General features: G+C 38.4%; 2 protein-coding genes across 3 annotated transcripts in view; one reads left to right on the top strand and one right to left on the bottom strand.

Annotated features, from left to right (window-relative positions):
* The window catches only part of LOC138052493 (midasin-like), a 139948-nt gene extending 123126 nt beyond the window's left edge, over positions 1 to 16822 (bottom strand). For both annotated transcript variants that reach the window (XM_068899014.1, XM_068899015.1), the window contains exons 1-8: positions 16635 to 16822; positions 15569 to 16495; positions 13542 to 13777; positions 8344 to 8461; positions 7233 to 8094; positions 6585 to 6834; positions 6123 to 6227; positions 5628 to 5741 (exon numbers count right to left, since the gene is read on the bottom strand). In XM_068899014.1, the coding sequence (XP_068755115.1) occupies positions 5628 to 5741; positions 6123 to 6227; positions 6585 to 6834; positions 7233 to 8094; positions 8344 to 8461; positions 13542 to 13777; positions 15569 to 16495; positions 16635 to 16742 (2720 nt within the window). In that variant the 5' untranslated portion in view covers positions 16743 to 16822. The remainder of the gene's footprint in view (positions 1 to 5627; positions 5742 to 6122; positions 6228 to 6584; positions 6835 to 7232; positions 8095 to 8343; positions 8462 to 13541; positions 13778 to 15568; positions 16496 to 16634) is intronic.
* A 138-nt stretch (positions 16823 to 16960) lies between these two features.
* Positions 16961 to 25129, top strand: part of LOC138052489 (dnaJ homolog subfamily B member 13-like) — a 12564-nt gene continuing 4395 nt past the window's right edge. Inside the window, exons 1-7 of the mRNA XM_068899011.1 lie at positions 16961 to 17093; positions 17172 to 17275; positions 18998 to 19063; positions 20230 to 20313; positions 21041 to 21192; positions 23079 to 23211; positions 24355 to 24449. Of these exons, the coding sequence (XP_068755112.1) occupies positions 17026 to 17093; positions 17172 to 17275; positions 18998 to 19063; positions 20230 to 20313; positions 21041 to 21192; positions 23079 to 23211; positions 24355 to 24449 (702 nt within the window). The 5' untranslated portion in view covers positions 16961 to 17025. The remainder of the gene's footprint in view (positions 17094 to 17171; positions 17276 to 18997; positions 19064 to 20229; positions 20314 to 21040; positions 21193 to 23078; positions 23212 to 24354; positions 24450 to 25129) is intronic.

The following is a 25129-nucleotide window of genomic DNA, read 5'->3' as shown; positions in this document are numbered from 1 at the left end:
GAAAACAAAATTAATCTTGAACCGTGAATATAGAATATAAAAAGTTACGATCAGCGACAAACATTTTGGGAGATTTTTGCTACGTTCAAGTAAATTGCAAAATCGAAAGTGACATGGCCGGAATTCAGCGGGCACCGTGATTAAGTTACCGCGGCATGTTTACTCGCCAAACAGTGAAGCATCTGTGTCAAATGATGGCAAGATACCGGGTTTTTGTAAGTTTCTTTTTCTGTCAAGTGTTATAAAGTTTGACAATGAAATGAGCGAAGTCAAAACAAAGATCCCAATCACCCAACTCTTCTTTATGCAAAGTCAAAATTTACTCTCCAAGACGCGTACGACGTTATTTATCACCAGGTAATTCCATCATTTTGGAAATAGCAGCTACTTTATTATTCATCTGCGTCACAAGTTTTCACTGATTTTGTTGAAAACTCAAGCACGCTTCCAACAGGCCTGTAAACCCTTCCTGCTTACAGAGCAATACTAAAAAACTTCTCCCATATCACATTTCAACATTCAATACACAACATGATATTATAATTCACAAAGGCAGAAAATACCACAGAATCCTTTTCGTCTCGACGGGCGATAGATTGTTGTCGAAGTCCAGTACTCGTCACTTTTGAGATTCCTGCCCAGTTTATCCGACTGACTTTCCATTATTGAGCTCCATAAGGGTATATTTTGTTTAAGGATCCACTAAAACACCATTCGCGTTACATGACTTTCGATGCCATTGCAAGCTAAGTTAATGATTCTACTGTGTCCACCAGAGAAATCTACGCAGTTCCACTACCCTCTCGATCCTAAGAAAATACGCGCAGAAGGCTCTATGCACAAAGACACCACTTACCAGGGGAGTGACAGGCAAGACTCTTACCGACACGGAAAAAAAAAAAAACTAAAAAAAAGAAAAAAAAGAAAACAAACAAACTAAACGCAGACCTCAACTGGGTTTGCCCATAGGCAACCCAGTAATGAGTCAACGAGTTAATGCAGTTAATTAAACCATGAAATGAAAGCTAAAATTTCAGAGAGTGCTTAGGCCTAATCACTGAAACAAGGGCTTAGGCTTAATCAACAAATTATTGCTACATGTATATTGACTGTGAGTCTCATTGACTCATGACTCATGACTCATGACTCATGACTCATGACTCATTGACTCATTGACTCATTGACTCATTTGACTCATAAAACATGCGTTCTCGAAATTGATGCTTTCATGAAAGAGTTGTTGATCCTGGAGTTTTAAATAAAACCATTATTATTCCACTCAGGCTTGCTGGATATAAAATGATTATAACCAACTCGGTGTTACACGCCTTATTGGTTAATTCTATCACTTCATATCCAGTGTGCCCTGACAGATTAATAGTTGTTAAATATATGCCTTGATAACTTTCAGTCTTTATAACAAATCTAATAATTTATAAATGTATGGGTGCTTTTAACTTTAACCCTTTTGAGCATATGGGGACAAGTGAATCGTCTTGCATTAGACAGAGTGAAATCTATAAAATTATCTCTCTTATGATAATAATGATTTTTGTTCACCAGATAAAAATAAATATCAGATGTTACAATATCTATATGTGCAAAATACAAGAATATAGAGAAGGATGTAAACTAATTTCTGAACATTTAAGTTCTAAAAATCTAAATATCATATAGCTAAGTTATACTTAAAACTTAGTCTACCAAAAAAGCTATTTTTAAAATATACTGTAATGTATTAATATCAGGTCTTACACTAGATCTGTTCTTAAGGCACACAGATAATTCTTTACACCTAGGGAGTAAGCTATGGAATGGATGGTCCTTGTGTTTCAATTTGTTAAAAAGGCGGCAGTCACATTTGTCAACAAGCACTATAATTAAAATGTTATAGCTAACAGATTTGTAGTGACTCTTATAACATCTTTTTAAAAACCTTTGGACACAGTTAAGATCAGAAACACTAGTTGCATAGACTGAAAGGCCATACAATAAATTATTTTTTGAAAGCACAATCGCATTAAAGAAGAGATCTAAAGGGTTAAAAGGGCTCCCAATTGATTTGTATAGACATCTACTGCAAGTGGTTGTTTTAGGTCTCTTTTAAGTTAATTAATTTACATCATCTTCAGATATGTACAAGAGATTCCATGAGTAAGACTGAAGACGGTAAAAAAGGTTAATGCAGCGACCACAAAATTCTATGATTTGCAGGTTTATTAAAAGCCAAACCAAAATGTACAAGAAGGGAAGGAAACAGTAGCACAAGGATAACATGTATACTTGTTGATCTAATATACATGTAACAACCAGCCTTGTAACTGGCTTGACCTGTTGCTCATGATCAGTCTCATCAACTAAACCATCTGAATTAAGGGAGGTAAATGCAGCAAATTTATAGTGGAGACAGGCACAATTCTAAACAAATTAAGGGTAGGATGTGAATCCAACAACCCAAAAATAATACTAAACACAGAATTTACTTAAAAAACATAACATGTAATATACTAATCAATGAACAAAATGATATATGAAATGAATCATATACTGATTATAGCGTCGCACCAGATCACGAGGTCACGGGTTCAAACCCCGTTGAAGTCCTGAATTTTTCAGGCTTCTCTAAACAATTGCTAAAATTGTGTCCATAACTGCGAGGATTATAGGATAATATCCACAGTTTAGTACATGATTCATTTCATATATCATTTTGTTCATTGATTTATTCCCCATGGGAAAATCAGAACCCACAAATGACTAGTTCCCAATGTCAGTGGCTTCATCGCTAAGTTGGTTACAGCGTCGCACCGGTATCGCAAGGTCAAGGGTTCAAACCATGTTGAAGTCCTGAATTTTTCAGGCTTCTCTACGATCATAGCTTTACTTGATTTACTTGATGTAATGTACTGTAAACTGAATCAAACCACAAGGCTAAATAAAAATGAATTTAACCCATTTATGTACTCCTCGCAGTGAGACATATTTTACTCTCTCTAACGCCAGACGATTTTAGTTGTGAACTGGAGGCCTGAGGAGTCCATGGGTTTAGTGATATGTAACTTCTTTTAGTATCACCCAACTAGTGGACTAATGCAAATCCTGCATTTTGATTGGCTACGCTACTAGAGAACTATTAGTAATAGTCCTCGCGTAGCGAAAAGCATGACGCTTTCTTTCGTTTTATTCCCAATAAAGATTTCTTCAACTTGCATTTGCTAACTTTATTATTGCCTTTTCTGTCTCACTGGTCGGGTGATACTTAAACAATTAGACCCTTCGCCCTCAAGGGCCACGGGTCAATAGCCCATTCGCCTTCGCCTCATGAGCTACTGACCCATAGCCTGCAAGGGCTACGGGTCTAATTTTAATAATACTACAGTCTACAGAATGCTGCTTGTTCCTTGTTTACAGTACCGCTCAGAAATACGTTAACCAAAATATGCGCATAATACGCGTATATCTATACGCGTATGTGCGTATAACCATACGCGAGTACGCGTATGGTTATACGAACATACTTGTATATATATACGCGTATATGCGTATACAGATATACGCGTCTGCCTCATTAGCTTGCTTATTGTTCTAAACAATACACGTAGCTTGACAGCAATACAATAGTACATGACTACAAACTACATGACGAAGACGCACTTTCACAAACAGCTGTCGTGTTCGGAATACAAACCCACGCAAGGATGTTTATTTCATCGATAAACATGCAGTTCGGGTTCAGAGTTATTTTGTTTCAAACTATTAAAAGAGAAAATAATATACACATAAATACAGAATTAAAGTAATGTTTACAAAGATGCAAGTAAGCTATAATAAGGGTTATGGGTTACAAGAGAGTGTGGCGACCAAAGTAGCGAGTACTTTCGAGTTTGCGCTCATCGTGCTCACCTTCTTAAGGATAGACAAAGCTTAAATACGGGACCTAAATCTGGCTGTTGGGTTGATTCCGGCGCTAGTGTTCGTTGCAGTTCTTGGAAATTGTTTGATTGACCTCGCCTGTGATGCATAAACGAATACTATACTCGTTGCTTTTAAAGTTCATGGTGTTGCGTTTGCTGTCACGACTTTGTGCGTCCGTGCGTCGACATTTGTTTACTCTCAATTCTATTTGAATGTCTTCAATAAAACAAGATGGTGTGTTGTCATTTTCTTTGAATTTCACTAACTTGATTGAGCGGTGCAGTTTATGGGATCAGTAAAAAATTAAAGGCCGGTTTACACAGTGCGACTTGTCGGCCCGATTCTGTTGCTGCAACAGATTTTTTTACGTCGGGCCGATTTTTTTCAAAGCCACCGCCAAAAATCGGGCCGACAAGTCGCACCGTCTAAACCGGCTACATTCCCTTCCAGACATAAAAAACAGTAACTGTTTTTTTAAAAGTGGTTAGAATGAAATCTTTCAAGCTCTATTGAAAAGATTAGATTATGATGAAATTGCGACATAATAAGTCGTGTAGCATTATTTATCTTTGTTGTAGCTTAACAATTAAGTGGACATCAGAAATTTCTTTAAAATGCGACGTTATTTTCTAGGAATTAAAAATTTTCCTTCTTCTTGGCGTTGATGAGCTTTCACAGATTTCTCGTACCCTGCGATCAGGCATTCTTTTTGTCCTGAGAGCGAAAGACGGCGACAGCGTAGGTATAAAACAAAAGAGGCAAAATTATTTTCATGGCGTGACTGATTTCTGAACAATCGGATCAATTTCAAACTGTGAATATTATTTTTCACTCCCAATTTCACCGTGTGAATTTTTATCCTTAACTTCATGCCGTGAAAGTTTTCACCGATCATTCACCGATCATTAGTTTCACGCCAAGAGTGAAAGTTTCTTTTCGTAGAGTGACCACAGCGTATTCACGCTGTGAAAATTGAAATTCATGCACCGCGACCGTGAAAAAATTTCACGGTTTTCAATGAAATCCATAAACCCCCTTTTTGCATGAAGGGCCACAAATGATACACATATTTAAATGCCAAACTTAAGACACATTTTTCTTTACATTCTGATTCATAAACATTGAATTACTTTTACTTCGCGATGCGAAGCAACTTGCGCGTTTGTAACATGATAGCTTCTGGAGTATGTAAATTTTCTGTTATCGGCTCGTGGCTTTATTCAGATCCAAAAGTGCTCTGTTTTACACAACAATGCAACACAAAGGAAATTTATGGTACTGAATAACAAAGAAAAAACAGCAGACGCGCATGTATATGCATTCATACGCGTATGAATATACGCGTATGCGCGTATTAACATACGCGTATGTGTGTATACACTGCGTATGCGCAGTTAACGTATTTCTGAGCGGTACTGTAGCTTTGCTTACATGATTCTCTGGGAAATTGGTTGCCTCTTCAAGGATTTTGGGTTAAAATTATCAAAACATGATGTCTGCACAAATTAGTAGTTCATTTAAGTTCTACAGGCAGGGTACCCACAAGAAATCTGATAGGGGTCAAACTGAGGTCAGTACCAGTGGGTCAAAATACATTTTCCAAAGTCTATCTCTTGACTCCTCAGGTCAGGTTTTCCTAAACCTGCATTTTAGATGGGATAATAACAAAAATCTAGACATGAAAGAAGAAAATATCATACTGCATAACAAACCTCACAATTCCATCCACAATAGCAGCATTTGGAGACAGACCCTTAAGGTAATCCACAGCCAGGATCCTCAAGTCAGCAGTGTCTTCCAACTCACTCACAAAGATTTCTGTAAACCTGGAAAATAATGTATGAAACATTTCAAAGTAGCAGTTCTGACTTGAACTGCCATAATTCTTAAGTGTCTACATGTATCACAGTTTCACATAAATTTACACTCCTTCCATGAGTAGGAAGCACTCCTACAATAACTCAAATTGATTTTCCTTTGTTTCAGATTACGAAAATAAATATTATCCAAAGAAAAAGCCACATTGAACTGGTTTGAGTACATGCACTTCCAGAGATTTTAGCAACGTTATTGGTTAATAACACACATTTTTTATGATTTCATTGCAATGCTGAAAGCAAAAAGGTTTGTAATTCAGTGGAATGCTTAAAACTATTACTATTTACTATTTAATGAATCATAAAATACTATCTGTGAAGGAATTCTACCTGTTTCTTATCCCTGGTGGTAAATCCTTTTTTCCCACATCAGTGGCTGGATTCATGCAAGCAAAGAGACGGAAATTTTCATGTCTCACAGTAGGTGTGACATCACTACCAAATCAAAACAAACAACTAGGTCAGTTGTTTCTATGATAAACACCAAAATAAGATTAGTTTATCAGACAGACTATTTGGTAGATACTGCAAGTAGGTAAGTTTGTAGATACATTGTAAACAGGGACTTAGTCAGGCAGGCAGACGGAGAAAGAAAAAAGGTTGGCAGGTACAAGCAAAGTAGGTACATGTAGGTATATGAACATGAAGAGGCAGTTAGTCTGAAACAGTAGCTTGGTTAGGTTTCCCTCACCTATCAGCCAGCCAGCAATAAAGAAAATGATTTCATCATGACATACATAAATAATTACTAATTATTTTTAGTAATGAGATAAGTTCCCATAGGGACCTTACCCTCTTTCCATGAGTACAAGAGAACCAGATGAACTCTCCAGCAAACCACAAAGACACTCTAGTGTCTCTGGCATTGCCAAATTGATCTCATCAAGTAAAACCCAGTCTCCATTTCGCAAGGCTTGTACAACTGTACCCTCGACAAATCTGAAGGCCATTGCACTCTCTGCATTCTTCTGTTGCTTTTTCAGCTGTTGAATGTCCTGCTTTAAGTTTTGCCACTCTACACGAAGATGACCCACTTGATCATCTGTTAATGTTAGAGAGAGAATCAGTCCTACAGTCAGCACTTATGTCCAGAAAATTTAAAGTCAGTAACAAATTTATTACTTGTGGATGTGCAACAAATGCTGATATCTAACTTTAAGTATCCTCGTCATTCAACACCAAAGTTTTGCTTCCAATTGTCACTTACATACATGTATTTAGCAGGAAAATTTTCGACCTTAACAAGGGTGTGATATAAATATAATAAATTATTATGGGTCAGGCAAAAGAACATCAGGGAATACAACTTTTAAGAGGGAAGGTGCCTGGTTATCCCTCATTAAAAAGTTTTAAGTTTCCATTTAGTTAGCGACTCTATCACAATTTAAAATAAATTATTATTAATCTTTGAATGGTACATCGCTTCACCTTCCACCTCACCTTTCATTACTCTCTTTAAAGCATTTTTTTGAGAATGCACCATCAACTTGAACAACATCTCCCACATTCCTTCAGCATAACACCTCTGTATGTGACCCAAAAATTTCACATTTTGTTTTCTTGAGAAAGTCTTGCAGAAGATGACTTCAAATTTCTCCCTAACTGGAGCAACGATCTGTTTCATCTCCACTGGCTTGTAACCACCAAGGAGATCCGAACTGTCACTCTGTTGGCTCATATTAACAACTTTTAAGTTGGTTGCACACTGCGCTGCAAGGTATTGGACAGTGGAGGTCTTCCCAGTTCCTGTTTCTCCAACAAGTAAAACTGGTTCATTGTTTCTAATGCAAGCTGCAAGTTTCTCCAGCAGTACCAAGGAATGTCTAGTATGAGCATATCTTGGAAGACTTTTGGGAATTAAGTTTGACAATTCACTTCCTCGCTTGTTTCTTGTCAGAGTGATCCTACCAACAGTCAAAGACAAAGGTGAAATGTGCACACTGGGTTTGTAATTAAAAGAGAAGAACTCAATCTTCTCTTTTGTTAAACCTAACTTGGCTCCAATCGCTATATCCAGCAACCTCCTGTCTTCTCTCTTTGGCAATGGAGCAGTGAAACAGTCCTGGGCTTCAAGGAACACATCCTTTGAATCTAGCTGAAAAGGTGACCCACAAGTTGTTACAGCAATTCTGCTGCACCACTTTATAAAGTCCCTTACTGATGAAAGTCGTTTGTCATGAGGCAAGCAACAGTTGGTTGTATCAGGAGTAGAAACAAGTCTGGGATCTGCTGATAACAAGCAGAAAATATCTACAAGTTTAGCAGCCACTGTTTCCAGGTGTGGGTACTTCTTACACAGCACCTAAAAAAAATATTGGACAAATTATTACATGTAGGAATGACGTACGTTAATTTAAGTCTTTGAACAAAGGACTTCATCAAAGAACATGTCCATTAAAGAGGCCTTAACAACAACGTACCCTTACGGCAGATGTTCATGGGTTGTGTGCATGTAAATGGTTTAAAGTCATGACATAAAGGTACCGCTAGTTGCAGGCAAAACCTAGACGCAAAATGCCTTCTAAATTGCCATGTCACATGCAAAACTCACATCTATTAGTTCCTCTTTTGAAAGGGACTCAACTTGTACCCTTGTCCACAATTTGTCCAAGATTGTAGAACTGGCACTTGTAATTGGATAGCTTGCTCCACCAGGACTGTTATATGATCTAGGTAGATGAGAGGTGTGTTATACATAGAGCTAAATAATTTTTTATCAAATCTTTAACCTACAAATAAACCCCTTTTTAGACTTATATCCATGAGAAGATGCATACTCATTCTGACAAAATCTAGGTCACCAAGTATTCAATTCATGCCTGTTGTCAATGTACAGTGAGTGTACCAATAAATTTATAGCAATAGGGTCATAGTAAGTCGAAGCTATGGTGACTGTTAACATGTTTACTGACTAAAGTTAATGTTTGGACACAGGTAATGAAAACCATTTGTACCATTCATCAAAATGAGTGCATGTGAGTCTACTACTAATAAAATCCTGAAAATAAAAATTTGGTAATCTTCAACAACAATATGACAATTCCAAACAGTTCATTCAAGCAATCTTCATTTCGTTTTTCCCCTGTACAAAACAGTAACAACGGAAAGGTACATTACACAATGTTCATTTTCATTTGATAAAAGCACTGAGCCACTTTGTTGTTATCTAGTTCAGTCTTGCATGCTTGCTCCTCTCTTGGCATTGTCAGTTCCACACTTTCTCGCTTGTTTAGTTCTCCTTAAATCTTTGTTGGCCTGGTGGCAATGGTTTTACCCATAAACCCAAAGACCTTAACAGAAGTGTGGTCCTTTGGAAACGGTGACTCTTATATTTATGGCAGAGTAAGAAGACCAATTTGATGACAATCCACTGTATCCAGTCTTGCACCGCGCACGGGTGGCTCAGTTGGTTGAGCACCGGGCTGCCATGCGGGAGGTCGTGAGGTCAGCTCCGGCTGGACCAACACTCAGGGTCAGTTATTTAAACAAAGTCTAACTTAGGCCGCGGCTTAAGACAATCAGTGGACCTCCAAATCTGTTTATAAGCGGTATATTTTAAGTAGATAAATTGTTGTCTAGTCTGGAATGCAAACCTTCTTGTTACCATCAGCAGCAGACAATATTTCGATATAATTGTTGGCAATATTGAAAATGGCTTAGAACGCGGTTTTGCTAAACATTGTCTACTTTATGTTTTAATAATCGACCCTCGGGGTCTTAAAATAACTGAGGAGAAAGTGCTGCCTTTGTAATTACACCTGCATATGGTTAGACTTTCAAGTCTTCTCGGATAAGGACTATAAAGCGTAGGCCCTGTCTCATAAATATCTTCCATGTTCAATAGTTTCCTGTGGGACGTTAAAGAACTCACACACTATTCAAGAGGAGTGGGGGATGAAGTTCTCGGTGTCGTGGGCGTCCTCTGTGAGTGTATAGATGGGTGGGTATAGCAGATCCACATCACCTGAATAGCTGCCAAAACTTCAACCAGCTCAAACAAATAACAAACAAACAAACAAGCAAACCAGCATGACCACCAATCCCAGGGCTCCGAAACCATGGCAGCTTACAAAAAACAAGACTACCACCTCCTACAAAAGAACTAAAGTACTTAGGTGCCATTCTTGGATGCCACATGGCAAGAACAAACAGCCACCAACCTGCATAGAGGACTTATGAATGATGGCTTGTCCGTTCCAGAAATGCAACCACTTACTACACCTCACAAGAATGCCCACTTTGACCTCCTCCTCAGCCAGATCACCAATTTATGCCTTGTGATTTCTTGGAATTCTATAGTGAAGCGTTCTTTCTTTCCTGAACGAAATTGGGCAGAAAATCTGCAAATATGTAAGCTCTCTTCCTCTACCTTGTAAAAATCAGGTTCCAAACCAATGAGCAGCCTGTAGAGGATTGTTCCAGCATCTTTTGGCCTTATGCAAAGATGCTGTAACCTGCTTTCCACAGCCTAACCCTCAATAGCGATCATGTAACTGCAGATGAGGACCTTTCTCCATCACTTGAAAATATGACTGTAGTTCTTTGGCTCCAACTCAACCACCCAGTCCTACTTGATTAGCAAACGTCTGGTTCTGAGTTAGATAACAAAACCCTTGCTTCCCTCAAGCCATAGATTTCTCACGCCCTTGGTTCCCACCTTGATAAATTACACTCCATAGAGGACACCAAAGCCATGTGTGCTGGCAGTATCAACCCAAGATGCAATGCTTCTTGTGTTTAGGACCAATCATGTTGTCATCTATTTAAGTCCTGCAATCTCTGCAAAACTGCTAGATGTCCGCACAGTATGCATGATCTAATGGATTGTCGTAACCTGTAGACCTGACCATAATAGGAGTCCTTGGGCTCACTCGCGACTCATAACTGGTGGCACTGATGACTTTGTGTGCAATGAATGTGACCCCAATGATGAGTGCTGTGAACCTGCTTCTCCAGTCATTCAAAGTGACAAGCCTTCTGCTCTCCATGTCAGAATCCTTCAGTCCCCTGTCCTTAACATTGTTTACAGACGTGCTGGACAAAGGTTTAGTGACACACTTCTTGCAAAATGATAGTTGAGTAGCCACTGTTGCTGCTGCTGCAAATTACTAGACTTTCTCAAAGTCCATTTTTCTGGGAGATATTAGCATATTTCATTGGCACCTCAAATTCAATTTTAAATATTAAAAGTTTATTTTATTGTATCCCCACAGTGTAGATTTAGTCTGACAAAATGAACGATTTGACTTTTTTCTCAAAACTCTTTGTTCCTTGATGGTTTGAAGAGAGCAACCACACCAACTGTCACGCAGGACTTGCAGTGATAGCTATGATCATTGTATGGATGACTTTGCTGACATTTCTTTTTTTTGGTGCAGTAAAATATAATTGGCTCACATTTATAACATCACTTTTGACAGGTGGGCAGCAGACAACTCATTAATTAAGCAATTGTATCAGGCAAACTTTTTGCACCCTCTCTGAAGTGAAGAATGCCTGATCGCAAGTTACCTCCAGACATACTGTTCAACATGCCGTCCAACGCTCCTACAATGCACCCAATAGCTCATTACTCTTAACTTTGAGTTTGACAATGTTTTTAACACTCGCATCTCAAAGTACAATAGCACCTGTGGCCCATTTAAAGCTGTTCTCAACTTTGGCCCTACCATACTCTACCCCGTCAGCATAAAGGAGAAGTCTCACATTATGACAGAAGCACCCTAGAAAAGATGCAAGACAAATTCAATGAACTCAAGGTAGCCAGTGTGTTTGCTAGACCTGAACAGGCCAATGTCCATGTGAAGTACTGAAATACCTCACTCCTGGTCAAGAAACCCAATGGTGGTAGCAGACTTGTGACATTGTTTGGTGAAGTAGCCCAATACAGTAAACCACAGTCATCCTTTAATGCCTAATGTTGATGGCATACTGTGAGGAAATTGGGTGGTGGAAGTACAAAATTTATGATCTCAGACCTGCTGAAGTCATTCTATCGAATCCCATTAGCTAATCCGTCCATGAAATATTGTGGTGTCACTACATCTTCCAAGAGCATCTTTGTTTAATTACTCGCTCTGCTATGGGGATGCCACAGTCTGAAACTTGCTCAGAAAAGCTGTTCTTGGTGTCCTTATTTGGGAGGGGTGCATTGTCAAAATTGCACACCATTTGTACATTGGAGGAAATAGCCCAGTAGGTGTCCTCCACAATTGGCAGAGCATTCTTTCCCTGTTCTAGGGTAACAATCATCAAGGGATCTCGGTGCAGTATAAACAAAGCGACAAAGTAATTGAACCGTCCAAGCTTTCAATATTCCTTGATCACAATACCCATACATTACAACACGATTTCTTACAATGCGATTGACATGAACAGTTAGTTGAAAATGGTTCAAAGTGCGAATGTCTCAAATGACTACTTAAGGTAAAGGTACACTTTATTTAAAGTCGGAGGTTCCTTTACCCTCTTGAGGGTATTCTCCCAGGAAGCTGCCCGTGCGCTAATTTTATCCCCTCTTTCCATCAGTGCTCCGTTTTAAGGGTAATTAAAGCTACTTAGGCTACACTGAAAGGAAAGAAGTCGAGACAAGGATGTGATCTGGGGATCGCACTCGGGACCTTATGCACCATGGCCGCGCACTAACCGACTGTGCCAGCTACCAATTATTGTCCAACGCAAGGTTGTCCTCAGTCAGAATTTCTCCAGCAAGTTGAATCTCATGCCTAGTGCCAAGTCTAAGGCTCATGGTAATAGTAAGCCTGCTCTTGTCTTCTGTGTCAATGACCTTGTTTTCAACAAAGGCAACCAGGACAAACTGAAAGCCCCCAACAAGTATCTCGTCATTGGTATGGGTGAGGACCTTTCCTGTGCACTCCCAAAGTTTACCAGTTCACAGTTTTGCAGCAAGATTTACACTGTTCTCATGTGCGATTGCTACCCTGTAACCTCAAACATCCCGGTTCAGTCCCCACACGGTCTCATTTGTAGCCAGTCTGAATATGAATGTGATTCTGTTCAACCTATGCTCAGAGCCCCAACTGTCCCTGCTGCTCTGTCTGAGGATCCACAATCACTAACCCTATTTTCCCCCAATCACCATGATCACACAGGATCTCTCTCCAATGCCAGAGGATATTGGACCTACCCCCTGCACTCCAACCCCCCCCCGCCCACCCCCCTGGACCCATGAACTCCAGACATGACGCCACATGCAAATGTGGTTGTACTAAATGTACTTAACAGAAAATCTGGCTGCTTTCGTAGAGCCCGTTTGGGCACAATCAGGGTTGGGACTTTGACTAATCTCATGGACTCAATAGCTTTACTGTAAGTACAAACTTGACATTGAACTAATTCCCTTCTTTGTCACTTTGCTGTGTAAGTTGAAGGGTAGAAGATAGCCCCATTGTTGTGTTCAGTTTATTGTGCTCATGACTGTAGTCCTTTGTTCATGTTTTTTCATATCCTATTGAGGATAGAGCAGCCGAGGAGGTAATTCATGCCAATCCGTTGTTATCTCATTCAGTCAGTCGTCTCTAATGCACGAGTGCACCCTACTTGGCATTGTGAGTTCCACGCACTTTCTCACTTGTTTGGTTCTTGTTAAACCGTCATACATAGACACAGTTTACTCTTTCTTGCTGTTGTTATAAATGCAACATACCGTCTGATGTCCTCTAGTTAAGAAGAAAATACCTGTAATATTGTATCATCTCCCTGTTTAAATTCAACCCTTAATGTACATACCTCTGGGTTGCAAACAACTGAAATCCTGGTGATGCTTTTACAGAATTTCCATGTGCAGGTACTGACAGGGTGCGAGACTCCAACAACGGAATCAAAACCGATACAACATCCATGGGAGCCATATCAATGTCTTCCAGCAGTATCCAATGACCTCCTTGCACAGCCTGTAATAGAGGCCCAGGCTGCCAAACAAACTCACCTGGAGTGTCAGTGCAAATGTATGAACCTAACAGGGACTTAAGTTAAAAATAATTCATAAGTCAGAATAATAATAATTCATTATCTTTTTATCAAAGGTGACTCAGCAATGCTTGTAACAAAATCTAAATGCTCCCTTGCGGTAGTCAATGCTACAACCCCCTGATTATTAGTTCGGATGGTGTATGATACATGTACAAAGTAATTTTTAAGTCGTCATTCCTTCATTCCTTTAACCCATTGACTCCTGGAAGCAAGACTCAACAGATTTTAGAAAAACTAGTAGGAAAACTAGCACACCGCATTACACTCTAATCAGTTAATTCTGTTCAAATAGAGCAAATTTCAATTGAGTGTCGTAAAACCAAAACGAGAGTAATTACTTTGGCCAATCAAAAAGGACGGAGACAATCCAGTAGATCAATCAAAACTCGAGTAATTACACGTAGCCGACACAAAGCGCAGGAAAATGTGCACGTGCGAGCCACGATTGCTTTTGGTTTCACTTGTGATTGGTTGAAAAAATGGCACGAGAACTTTGAACTAATCACTGAGTGAAGTAAATGCAAAACCAAAGCAATTCGCTAATTACTTTCGACACTCAATTGAAAACCGCTCTATAAGTGCTACATGGCCAACGTTTGCAAAAATGTAATCCCTCCTTGTACTCGTACATGTTCATTGCCGTGACTTTAGCATCTTCAGTTCCCACGGCCTGTTCCCGTCTGACCTTGTAGTTCAGTTGGTAGAACAGCGTTGATCTTACCCCGAAGGTCGTGGGTTCAATTCCCACGCCGGTCAGAGTTTTTCTCCGTCCTTGTGTGGGCCCATTTCCATTAGTAGGGCTAACACGCTCACATGGTTCATATGGGGAAGAAAAACTAGCACTTCACATTACACTCTAATCAGTTAATTCTTAACAGATTTTACTCCATCTAATGCCAGACAATTTTAATTGTGAACTGGGGGAGTCCAAGGGCCGGTGCCTGAGGAGTCAATGCGTTAACTGGGAAAACATTTCACCATATTCTTCTCTATAATTTGTTGGTTTAAATCACACCCTATCTACATCAGGAGTAAAATATAAAAAAAATAGAATAGAGGATGCATTCCCAAGTACATGTATGTGACAAAGACAAATTTTATTATGAGAACACCAGGATTTTAGAAAATTGGCACAGAGATGTCGGCACTTGCCCTCCACCAGTGCATCAGGGTTTGATGTGGGTTGAATTACTGTGATTTTCATAATTCTGCAGAATCTCACCTTCAAGAGCTAAGTGCCAAACTGCATTTTGGCTTCCATCAAATTTCGAAACATAGCCGGGCAGATCAACTCCGCCTCTGGAAAGTGGATTGGAGTTTTTGTTTGGTTCACCGTTCAAGTATGATATCTTTTTGGAATTTCTTCAGTATAAAGATTCGTGCAGATTTCATTGCTTTCCATTGGCGCCAAGCACAAATGTACAAATGTACCATGCGAACCAAAGATACTGATTGGTAGGTTATGGGCACCCATCAATTGATTTCAACAACCATGGTTTTGAGTCAAATCTCGGCTTGGCATCTGAAATTTGATTGATGGAAGCCAAAAAGCAGTTCAAATGGCCATTGGCGCTTGAAGATAAAATTCTGCAGAATTATGAAAATCACAGTAATTTTGTTAACCAGTTCCACACTCTGTAAAGACATTCTTTCCCTAGATACTCCCTGGAGCCTTTTTTTTAATCTTGTTAAAATCATGATAAGGTGTCCAACACAAGGAGAAAAGGTAAGGAGTCTCGCAAAAGAAAACAAGTACATGATCTGTATTGAGATGCAAAGCTTACCTTACTGTCAGTTTGATCGCCCAACTGAATCTTCATGAACTCAGGTGGGGTGGATCTCCCTACTGCCTTTGCTACATGTTCCACAAGAGTAGTTTTGCCACAACCAATAGGTCCCTCAAGAAGGACACCACAACCAGAAGCTACCGACAGGACAAGTGAGTGAAGGTTGTTGACAGTTGACGAAACCATAACTAATGATTTGTCCAGGAGATTTGACGCTTCAGTTAGCTGTGGTAAAACAACTCCACAAATGGTGGTGTACCTTCCAACAAAATCCTCTTCGCGAAAAAACGATCCATCAGGAGTAACAAGTTCTACTTCCATGGAGTTATTTCCAGTGGAGCAGGACTCCCTCATCAAATTCAATGAACCTTTTTCAAAAAAATCTTTAATCGATAACTTGTTTCCCTCGTTATTTGAAAAGCATTTTTCCAACAGGTTAAGTTTAGCTTGATCGGACATTTCCGTTAGCAGTGCAATGATGTGAACAGCAAACCATCTGACTTTGGCATGCTGGTATCCAATAAGTTCGAAAACGGGACTCCAGTCCCACAATTTGTGGAATGTTTGAAAATCATAACACAGGAGATTATAACCAGTTTTTAAAACACATAAGATTCTTTCATCAGATTGGTCTACTTTGCCAGACTGCTCTGAGAACACAGACAACAGAAAGGAAGACTTGAAAAATCTATAAACGAAGTCTTCAAAGTGAGAAAAAGGTAGCAAAGTGCTGAGAAAGTAACAGAATTCCTCAGAGCAAGGATTACTTCCAACATTCTTTTGCTTGATTAGCTTAGCTGCACGTTCAATGATTTCTAAAAGTATTGGTTTACAGTGCTTTACTATATAAAGGACGAAATCTTGATGAAGTACAAGTTCGGCCAACTTTTGTAGGAGATTCTGCTTGTCCTGTAAACACCAGCTCTGTGAAACAAGAAAGATGACGATATGATAAAAGTAATTGCCACTTTGCTCGTACAAACGCACCTAGAGGTGAAGAATTCATACGCAAAAAGAAAGAATTGAACAAACGCTTCAGACAAGCTTATTTCAAAGATCAAACCTTCACTTGAAGAAACTGATTCAGTTCATCCTTCAAACGAGTGTCACAACTAGCTAAGCGATGTAAGACGAGGAAAAAGTTAAAACGAAAATCCTTCGAACATTTCATTTTTCAGGACATCTTCTGCGCACATTGGTGTCTTAAATAGTACACAATGTACAACAAAAATCCATTTTTTCCAAAGGAAAACAAACTATATCTTTCAAGAAATTGCACGTGGAAAAAAATCACTGAGCCTTCGAATCATCAATTTAAATGTCTAGCGTTACACATCATTAGTGCCAGTTTTCACGGCAAAACAGCGATAGTCGATGTTGTTTCCATGCCAACAAGATAAACCAAAGAGCGCCATTTTTTCACAAGTTGTATTTTTTCTCTGTGGACTTTTGAGATGGGGCAAGATTACTACGCAGTTTTGGGCCTCACAAAAAGTGTAAATGATGCAGACATCAAAAAAGCGTAAGATGAACAGTAAAGACGTGGGTTGACTGCGACAATACAAACAACACGTCTCAAGCTTATGATTTTTATTCACAGCTATCGTAAGTTGTCGTTGAAATTTCACCCTGACAAGAGCCAAGAGCCGGGAGCTGATTTGAGATTCAAGCAAGTCGCAGAAGCATATGATATACTGAGTGATCGTAAGTATTGACGGAGATGTTCATAAACCATAACCAGAATTTTGGGTGGTGGGAAATATATTCAAAGTTATGTAAACCCTAGCTTCACATCGAATATGATTCAGTCGATTGAAGTAATAAGGCACTGTACCAATTAAGTTTAATTGTTCAAGAATACATGAAAGCCATAGATCTTTCTCTGCTTCTTTGTCTTGAACGTGCTATGTAATCGAATTTTCTTTTTGCTAGAGTATAACATGTACGACTGATCATAAACTCTGTACTTTTAATCCGCTTTTAATTTGTTTCACAATAATGATACAATATGTATTAACACCGAAAAAGGTAACTGGCAAAAACATCCGGCGGAGACATCTACCAGCCACACATTTCACGTGGACATAAAATTGCTTATAAAAGACATTTTATTGTGGTGACAAAGTTAACTGGCCCGTAAAAAACCATCAGTGCTGCCTTTCTAATGTCCATTTGTGAATGGGTAGACTAGCTTTTCAGTTTTCTTGGAAAAGGACGCTAAAGCAATTAGCTCCTGCGTTACAACTCTTTAATAACCCTGAGGGATGCACAAACCCACACGTTAAAAATTGCGTTCAACTGAGAAGTTCATGCAGGGGGTACTTCACTTGATTTCATATCTTCAGTTCAATATTTATGTGGGATAATTTCATTTCATAATCATTTCATTTGTTGATATTGTTGTTAGAAAATTCAGGATTGTGCCAGCTATTGTTGCACATCACGCAATCATTTGTCACGCTTAGTCATGTGCTGACTTTATATTTTTCAAGTTTAATTATTTTCCAAATTTTTTTCGGCGATTTAATGCTTTGGAAGATTTATTTGGTTGCAGTGCGAGACACCTGTATCTTGTAGCAAAAGATAAAAAAAATAATAATAATGGAACAGTTGTCTCTACAACCAATTGAAAAGCTAGAAACAATGATTGATCGGAGCAAGAAAGTGGACCCTGCAGAAGAAATTATTTCAATGGAGCCATCTTTAACTCAACAATGAAACAGAAAACAAACCTAATAATTATTTATCTACGAAAATGCATGATTACCCCCTATTTTCATTTCACATTCCAATAACCCAAACTAAGTGATATACTAGCTTTTCTGCATAGTCATACCCCAGGAAGAAATTTCTTTTTGTTAGGTTGCTCTGTCCTTAAAAATAACATTAAAAATTATTTTATTGCATTTAAGACTGCTGACAGTTTGAAATATGAAATGTAAAAAACAAGAAAATAAGTAAATTTAATATCTGTTTACCAATTGGGTACATGAGAATTGTTTGCCAATTTCTAAAGTACTTGTGTTAGTCTTGAGTGGCAGCTGGTTACTGGTTACTGGATTCCTGTGGTATTATTAACTTAAAGTTGACTGACCCACTTTTTATTCAAACCTATTTACCACTTTAAAGTGCCCATAACCCCAAAATATTTTTTTCACTAAAATGAATCTTTGCACCTGTTCGAAACGCATCGCGGCTATTTTTTCCTTTTTCTAACAAATCCTGGGCCATTTTAGAGGCTTCGAAAGTTGCAAAAATCCAAGCATCTTTTGTTCACGATCGAGTTTTATAGAAGGGGAGTGGGTCTTAATTCCTGTTTTTACATCACAAACTGATTTACATTGCATTAACTCTTTATAAATATGCATGCGTCTCGAACAGGTGCAAAGATTCGTTTTAGCGAAAAAAATATTTGTACCTTTGCAGCCAAAAAGAGAGCAATTTATGACCAGTTTGGTGAAGAAGGGCTAAAAGGTGGAGTTCCAGAAAAAGGTATGCTTACTACTTATCATTTTACATGTATTATTGTTCTTAAAAATACCTGTACTTGTTCGAGGTAAGGTGTCTGGGAAACGGATGTAACAGTCTTCATTGAATAAAATGAATAATTTAATCAAAAAATAAATTGTAAAAATGAAAGTAAAATGTATCCTATGATAGTTAGTTCCTTATTCGCTATTTCCCCCATCCCATAATGCAATACATTTTGGGGGGTTGAACTTTACATAAGACTTGAATACAGGTTATTTACTCTTTGGACTGTGTCATGCTTCAGTGAACTGGGTATCCATTGTTTTAATGCAAAGAATGCCGGGCCCCAAAAAAAGAACTGCATTATGGGATTTGGTGAAAATAGCAAAATTGAAGTTCTGGGTATCTGCAGAAAGAAAATTTACAGCTTTAACACAGCACTGGTAACCATGACATGTATTCTTCAGGATACATGCTCAGTGCCATTGTTACTAAAACGAGGAATGACTTAAAATGATCTGAAGTGACCTAAACTGACCTAAAATGGGCTACAATGGTATCTAAAATGACCTAAAATGAGTAGGTCATTTTAGATCATTTTAGTTACCGTTGTAGCTCATTTTAGGTCATTTTAGATATTGTTGCAGATAATTTTAGGTCATTTTAGATACTGTTGTAGCTCATTTTAGGTCATTTTAGATCACTTTAGGTCATTCCTTGTTTTAGTAACTACGGCTCAATACACGAACTTGAAACAACTTGTACTTATGAGGCTTAAGTTTGCCCACAAACAACATCAGCAACAATTGGCAAGTCAACTGTCTTTAAGCATTTACACTGTAAGACTGTGACACCAGCTGAGCCAAAACAGTTCAAACGTCATTTCAATTGCTCGTTTTGGATTATACTCACAAAAACCTCATCCATCAAAATTTCCAAAATTAATTATAACCAAAACTGGAGCACAGCAGCATAACAGTTACGAGAATTGCAAGAATCATTAACTCTAAAGGGGAACATGTAGAGTGCTGGGCTGTAATCAGAGTATGAGTATTAGCATGATGGTGATATTTAATTCCTGTTTTTCTTTGTAAAGAAGCTGGTGAAGTGAATTGAAGTGACAAATTCATTTGATAATTATAATTAGTGCAAATTTTTAAGTTTAATAAATTGTATCATAATTGTAGATGGTTGGACATCTGGTTACACATTTCATGGAGATGCGGGCAGAGTATTTACGGAATTTTTTGGTGGTGAGAATCCTTTTGCAGGTATGCATCAGGTTGAAGCGTCAACCATTTTTTTCAAAGGTGACTTCTTCTGTTGTCATGATGGAAAATCCATGGTGCTTTAATATACTATCGATCTGCACAGTATCAACTGCATTAAAAGCACCTTATCATACAATTTGGGTTTCACAGCCTTTTCCCCAGTCAGACCAACACTCAAGGTCCTAAAAATAACTGCATGAGGAGGAAGAAAGTGCCGCCTTTGTAATTTCATCTGGAAATGGTTCTAAAGACTTTCAAGTAATTGTGGTTATTTAAGGACGATAAACTGTAGGCCTTGCCTCACAACCCTGCGTGTTAATCCTGAGAGTGTAAAGTGCATTTTGCAGGTTAGGGTTGCAGGTCATTGTTTTACCATAACATAAGCAACCCAAACCTTTACAAATCTTTAAGAATCTGACCTTACGCTTAAACATTAACTTAAGCATAGTACTAGCAGAAAAGCCTCTCAGAGCAATTTAGAGAACCAACAAACTCAACCCATATATTATTATAAATTAAATGACGTTGGGAATGGAAACCTGGCCACATGGTGAGAGGGCAAGTGTCTTACTGTCCCTGCTCTTAATCATGAACAGGATTTTTACTTACAAGTAGCTGTTACTTTGCTCTTTCCGTATCTCCAAGTGCTACATACATGTTTGTTAAAATGCATTACCAGTATGTCATTCAGATTTTTACAATGTTTGTATTCCAACTCCACTTCCAGAATTATTTGATTCATATGATCCAGAAGTTGGGTTTGGAGGGATTCATGGGCGTGGCCGCAGAAAGCAAGATCCACCCATTGAGAGAGAACTTTACCTAACCCTAGAGGAGGTGTTCAAAGGATGTGTGAAGAAAATGAAAATTTCAAGAAGGGTAAATAAACTGTTGGATAAAATGTTGCACACTATCAAAGCCTTTTTCTTCAAATGCTGTACCAATAACAGTTGTGGGTTTACGCCTTGGTCAAATGATGCATGATAGTATCATTTTCACACACCACTGGCAGCCTGACCTTTACTGTGGTGAGCAATTGACATACAATGTAGTGTGAAACCCACCTATACTTAAGGTCTTGGTAAAGGAAAATTTAGGAAAATTTTAGGAAAGGATTGGGTGTCAATTGACAGCCTTCACATGTAATCTGTCACCTTAGCACATGCCCAAATGCTGATTGGCTCAGCATTATTGGCTTTCAAGTAGGGGGCAGTCAGTTACCGGTATTCAGCAGACTGTGAACTGCATGAAGCCAAAATTACAACTTCTTGGACCTCCTGTCCCGACTAGCTTTAAGATATCGCTTCCAAATTTTCAGTTGTATTAGATGATTGTACTACCCCAAATACTGTGTCTGAGGAATTTTTTGTTTGTCTTCGGAGAAGTGATGTTATGGCACTTTTCCTGCCCAAAGTAAGTATGAGATGAGAGTTTGGACTTTGGTATGTGATATTTCCTTCAATTCTTAACATATCAAAAATTTCTCAAACAGTATTGGAGTGCATTCAACTGTGACTAAAATGCAACACAGTGCGGTTATTTTCGCAATGAAGTGAAGGGGCAGGAGCTTCTGCAGCAGAATCGGTTGTTCTGAGTTTGATGCCTGAAAACTAAAAGGCATTAAAATAGCAAAAAAACTAAAACTTTATTCATTAAAAGTAATTCAATCTATTAGCTTTAATATGATAATATAGCTTGACCCTGTACAAAAAATAGCGGTGTGACAATTTCACTTAGACTAAGTGTAGCCTACATGGTAGAAATGTTGTTGAGGAGAAAGGTGATGTTCGATTTTAACAGCGCGTGGAATTGACAATTGAATTGAAGGGAGGTTTCAATAGGTCTTGAGCAAGGATGTGCAAAACGTGAACCCCGAAACTGGACCTCCTTATCTGGACCCCACACAATAGATACTTTTCACAGTGATGTCCTCAAATTCTAAAATTCAATTCTCGAGATGTTTTGAATTTTTATCTAAAGGAGGTTGAAGATGACTCGTAGAAATAAATCATTTTTTCAAGTTTAGAGTTCTTTGACATCTTTTATTTCAAAAATATGCAGCATTTGTCCTTCTGTGACACCATGATACAAAGCTATCTAGTTGAAAAAAAATGTCCATTCCTATGAATCTCAGCAGTTTGAGCCTTTCAAGTACATTTATTTAGGAGATATCTTCTTCTTGTTGCGTGACAGTGAAACTATCTATAGTTGGAGGAGACAAAAAGCGAAATGAAAACCAAAGCAGGCTTCAGATCATACTGTGCATCTTACTTCCTTCATTGCGTTTTGAAGAAAAATGTGTTGTTCTCCCGATTAGAGAGCTGGCTCCTTCATTCGCTTCAGGCTCACTCACTGTGGCAGCAATTATAGATGTAAATTAAGAGACGTTCGCCTGACTTAATATTTGCGAAATACGAGTTGTGGATTTTTTCCTCAGGAATTCCAAATTTTTGGATCCTGATTTCTTTTCAGTGGTTCTGGAAAAGTACGATCTAAAATATATTAATCCTGTACATTTTTTTTTTTGCACAAGAGTGAATCTGGAACCTTGACCCAAACATGCCTTGAAAGATATAAGGGAAGTAGCTTGTTCTTGTAGGAAAACACAAACAGGGCCATCTGTAGTGTGTAAAGTTTACTCAAAGAAGATAATGTTCACGAGGAAACACATGTGTCATGTATGAATATGATGAAATTTATTAGTACCAAATTGATAGATCTCACTGCACACTAAAGTAATACTCACTAAATGTTTTATTTTGCAGGTGATGAATGAAGATGGACACACTTCAAGCATACGCGACAAGATTTTAACTATCAATGTCAGACAGGGGTGGAGAGCTGGAACAAAAATTACCTTCCCAAAGGAGGGTGACCAGGGTCCCAACAATATTCCAGGTACAGTAAATATTCAGCTAAGTCCTACTTAGCAACTGTAACTCTGAGTTGGTTGAGCATCAGACTGAGGAGAAAGTGCTGTCTTAGTTTGTAATTTCATCTGCAAATGGACTTAGATTTTCAAGCCTTCTCAGATAAGGACTGTAAACCGTAGGCTTTGTCTCACAGTCCTTCCAGTTATCAACAATGTGGGACATTAAAGAAGCCACACCCACTGTTCGAGAAGTGTTGGGGGGGAAACCCCTGGTAGTGTTGGTCTATCTCTTCTGTAAACTGCCATGAAACGGATGTGAAATGTGTGGTAAATAAGTGAATTACCATTACCATTACCATTAGTACATGTAGTTGAACCTCTTCTTAGTTATAAGACAATAATTATTATTGTCTTATAACTAAGAACGCATAGAATTTGCAGAACAGCTAGGTTCTAATTTGAAGCTCTGAGCTCCTCAAGGCTGTAGGTACGGAGATACACAAGTGGTAAGTGGGATATTCCATATCACTATTATACTAAAACAGTGGATAGCGTTGAAGGTGCGTTTTGATTGCAATTGGCTACTCAGACTCTTCATATCCTTAAAACAGTGGATAGCGTTGAACGTGGGCGCTGATTGGCTCGTCAAATTCCAAATATCCTGTGCTATTTACCTCTGAGCAACTGGGAAAAAATGGCATCCTGATTTGCATCCGTGACAAATGAAGAAAACAGCCAAATTAATTTTTTGTGCTGTATATTATCTCACTGTTTTCGTATATACTAAAACAACTATTCACCGAAGTGGAGGTGGCTAGCGTTGGATATTTACCTCGCCGCATCGCGGCTCAGTAAATATCCACCGCTAGCCACCTCCACTTCGGTGAATAGTTGTTAACTATTCACCTCACAACAACTCGTGTGGGTTTTGTTAAAATATTGTAATCATTGCAGGAATAAATAAGTTAAAATCATGTTTTTGTGCTGTATTATCTCACTACACTGTATACTGTATTATACTAAAAAACAGTATCCACCACTAAATAAATCCACTTTGGTGAATAGTTAGTTATAAATTTAACTTGCACATGTGCACTGTAGAATTCTCACGTGTGCTGTACACTGTATGTGTGTAGGGGATAAACTTACTCCTTTTTGTTTTACTTTAGCTGACATTGTGTTTATTGTGAAAGACAAACCTCACCCAATTTTCAAACGTGATGATGACGACCTCATTTATACTGCTACTGTTCCCCTTGGCAAGGTCAGTTTGATGGTTCATCATAACATACTTGGATGGTTCAGAATGTGATTGATGCATCTTGAAAACCACACTTGAAAACTTAAAAGAACCATTTAAAAGACCCCATGCAGTATGATATAATTTAAGGTATCCAAACATGATTGACAGTCTTCATCTTCTAAGCCAGCTCAGTGGTACCCATGTTTGCTCAACTAGGAAATGAGCTCACATGTAGAATGATATACATTACCATTTCCCTGTCCAAAAACTGCTAAATTTACACGTCAGATACCCAGGAGGGGATTTCAACTGACAAGGGTGAACAAATGGGGGAATGCAAAAATCAAAACCCCCAAAATACCTAGGTCTTCAAACAAAATCCAACCCCCCCCCCCCCAAAAAAAAAAAATCCCTACTTACTGTAAATTAAGCTACCCAAAACAATACGTGTACTTGCCAAATTTTCCTACCAAAAAAAATCCCAAAATCGAAAATTTCAAACCCAAAAAACTCCTTCAATTATCTGTGCCACTTGAAATCCTGGCCAGAGTACCCCCCTTGGACACATACGGGTATATCACTGATACTGAACAGATTGACTTTTTACTTCTGTTCAAAGTGATACAAACATTTATTATCAATTATTATATGACAAATTTACAATATTTGTTACCCACAACTAGCATAGCAATTATGCAAAT

The sequence above is a fragment of the Montipora capricornis genome, chromosome 6 (assembly GCF_036669925.1).
Source record: "Montipora capricornis isolate CH-2021 chromosome 6, ASM3666992v2, whole genome shotgun sequence".
NCBI classification, from domain to species: Eukaryota; Metazoa; Cnidaria; class Anthozoa; order Scleractinia; family Acroporidae; genus Montipora; species Montipora capricornis.
Note: the sequence above shows the minus strand (reverse complement) of the source record. Positions and strands in the feature narration are given on the sequence as shown.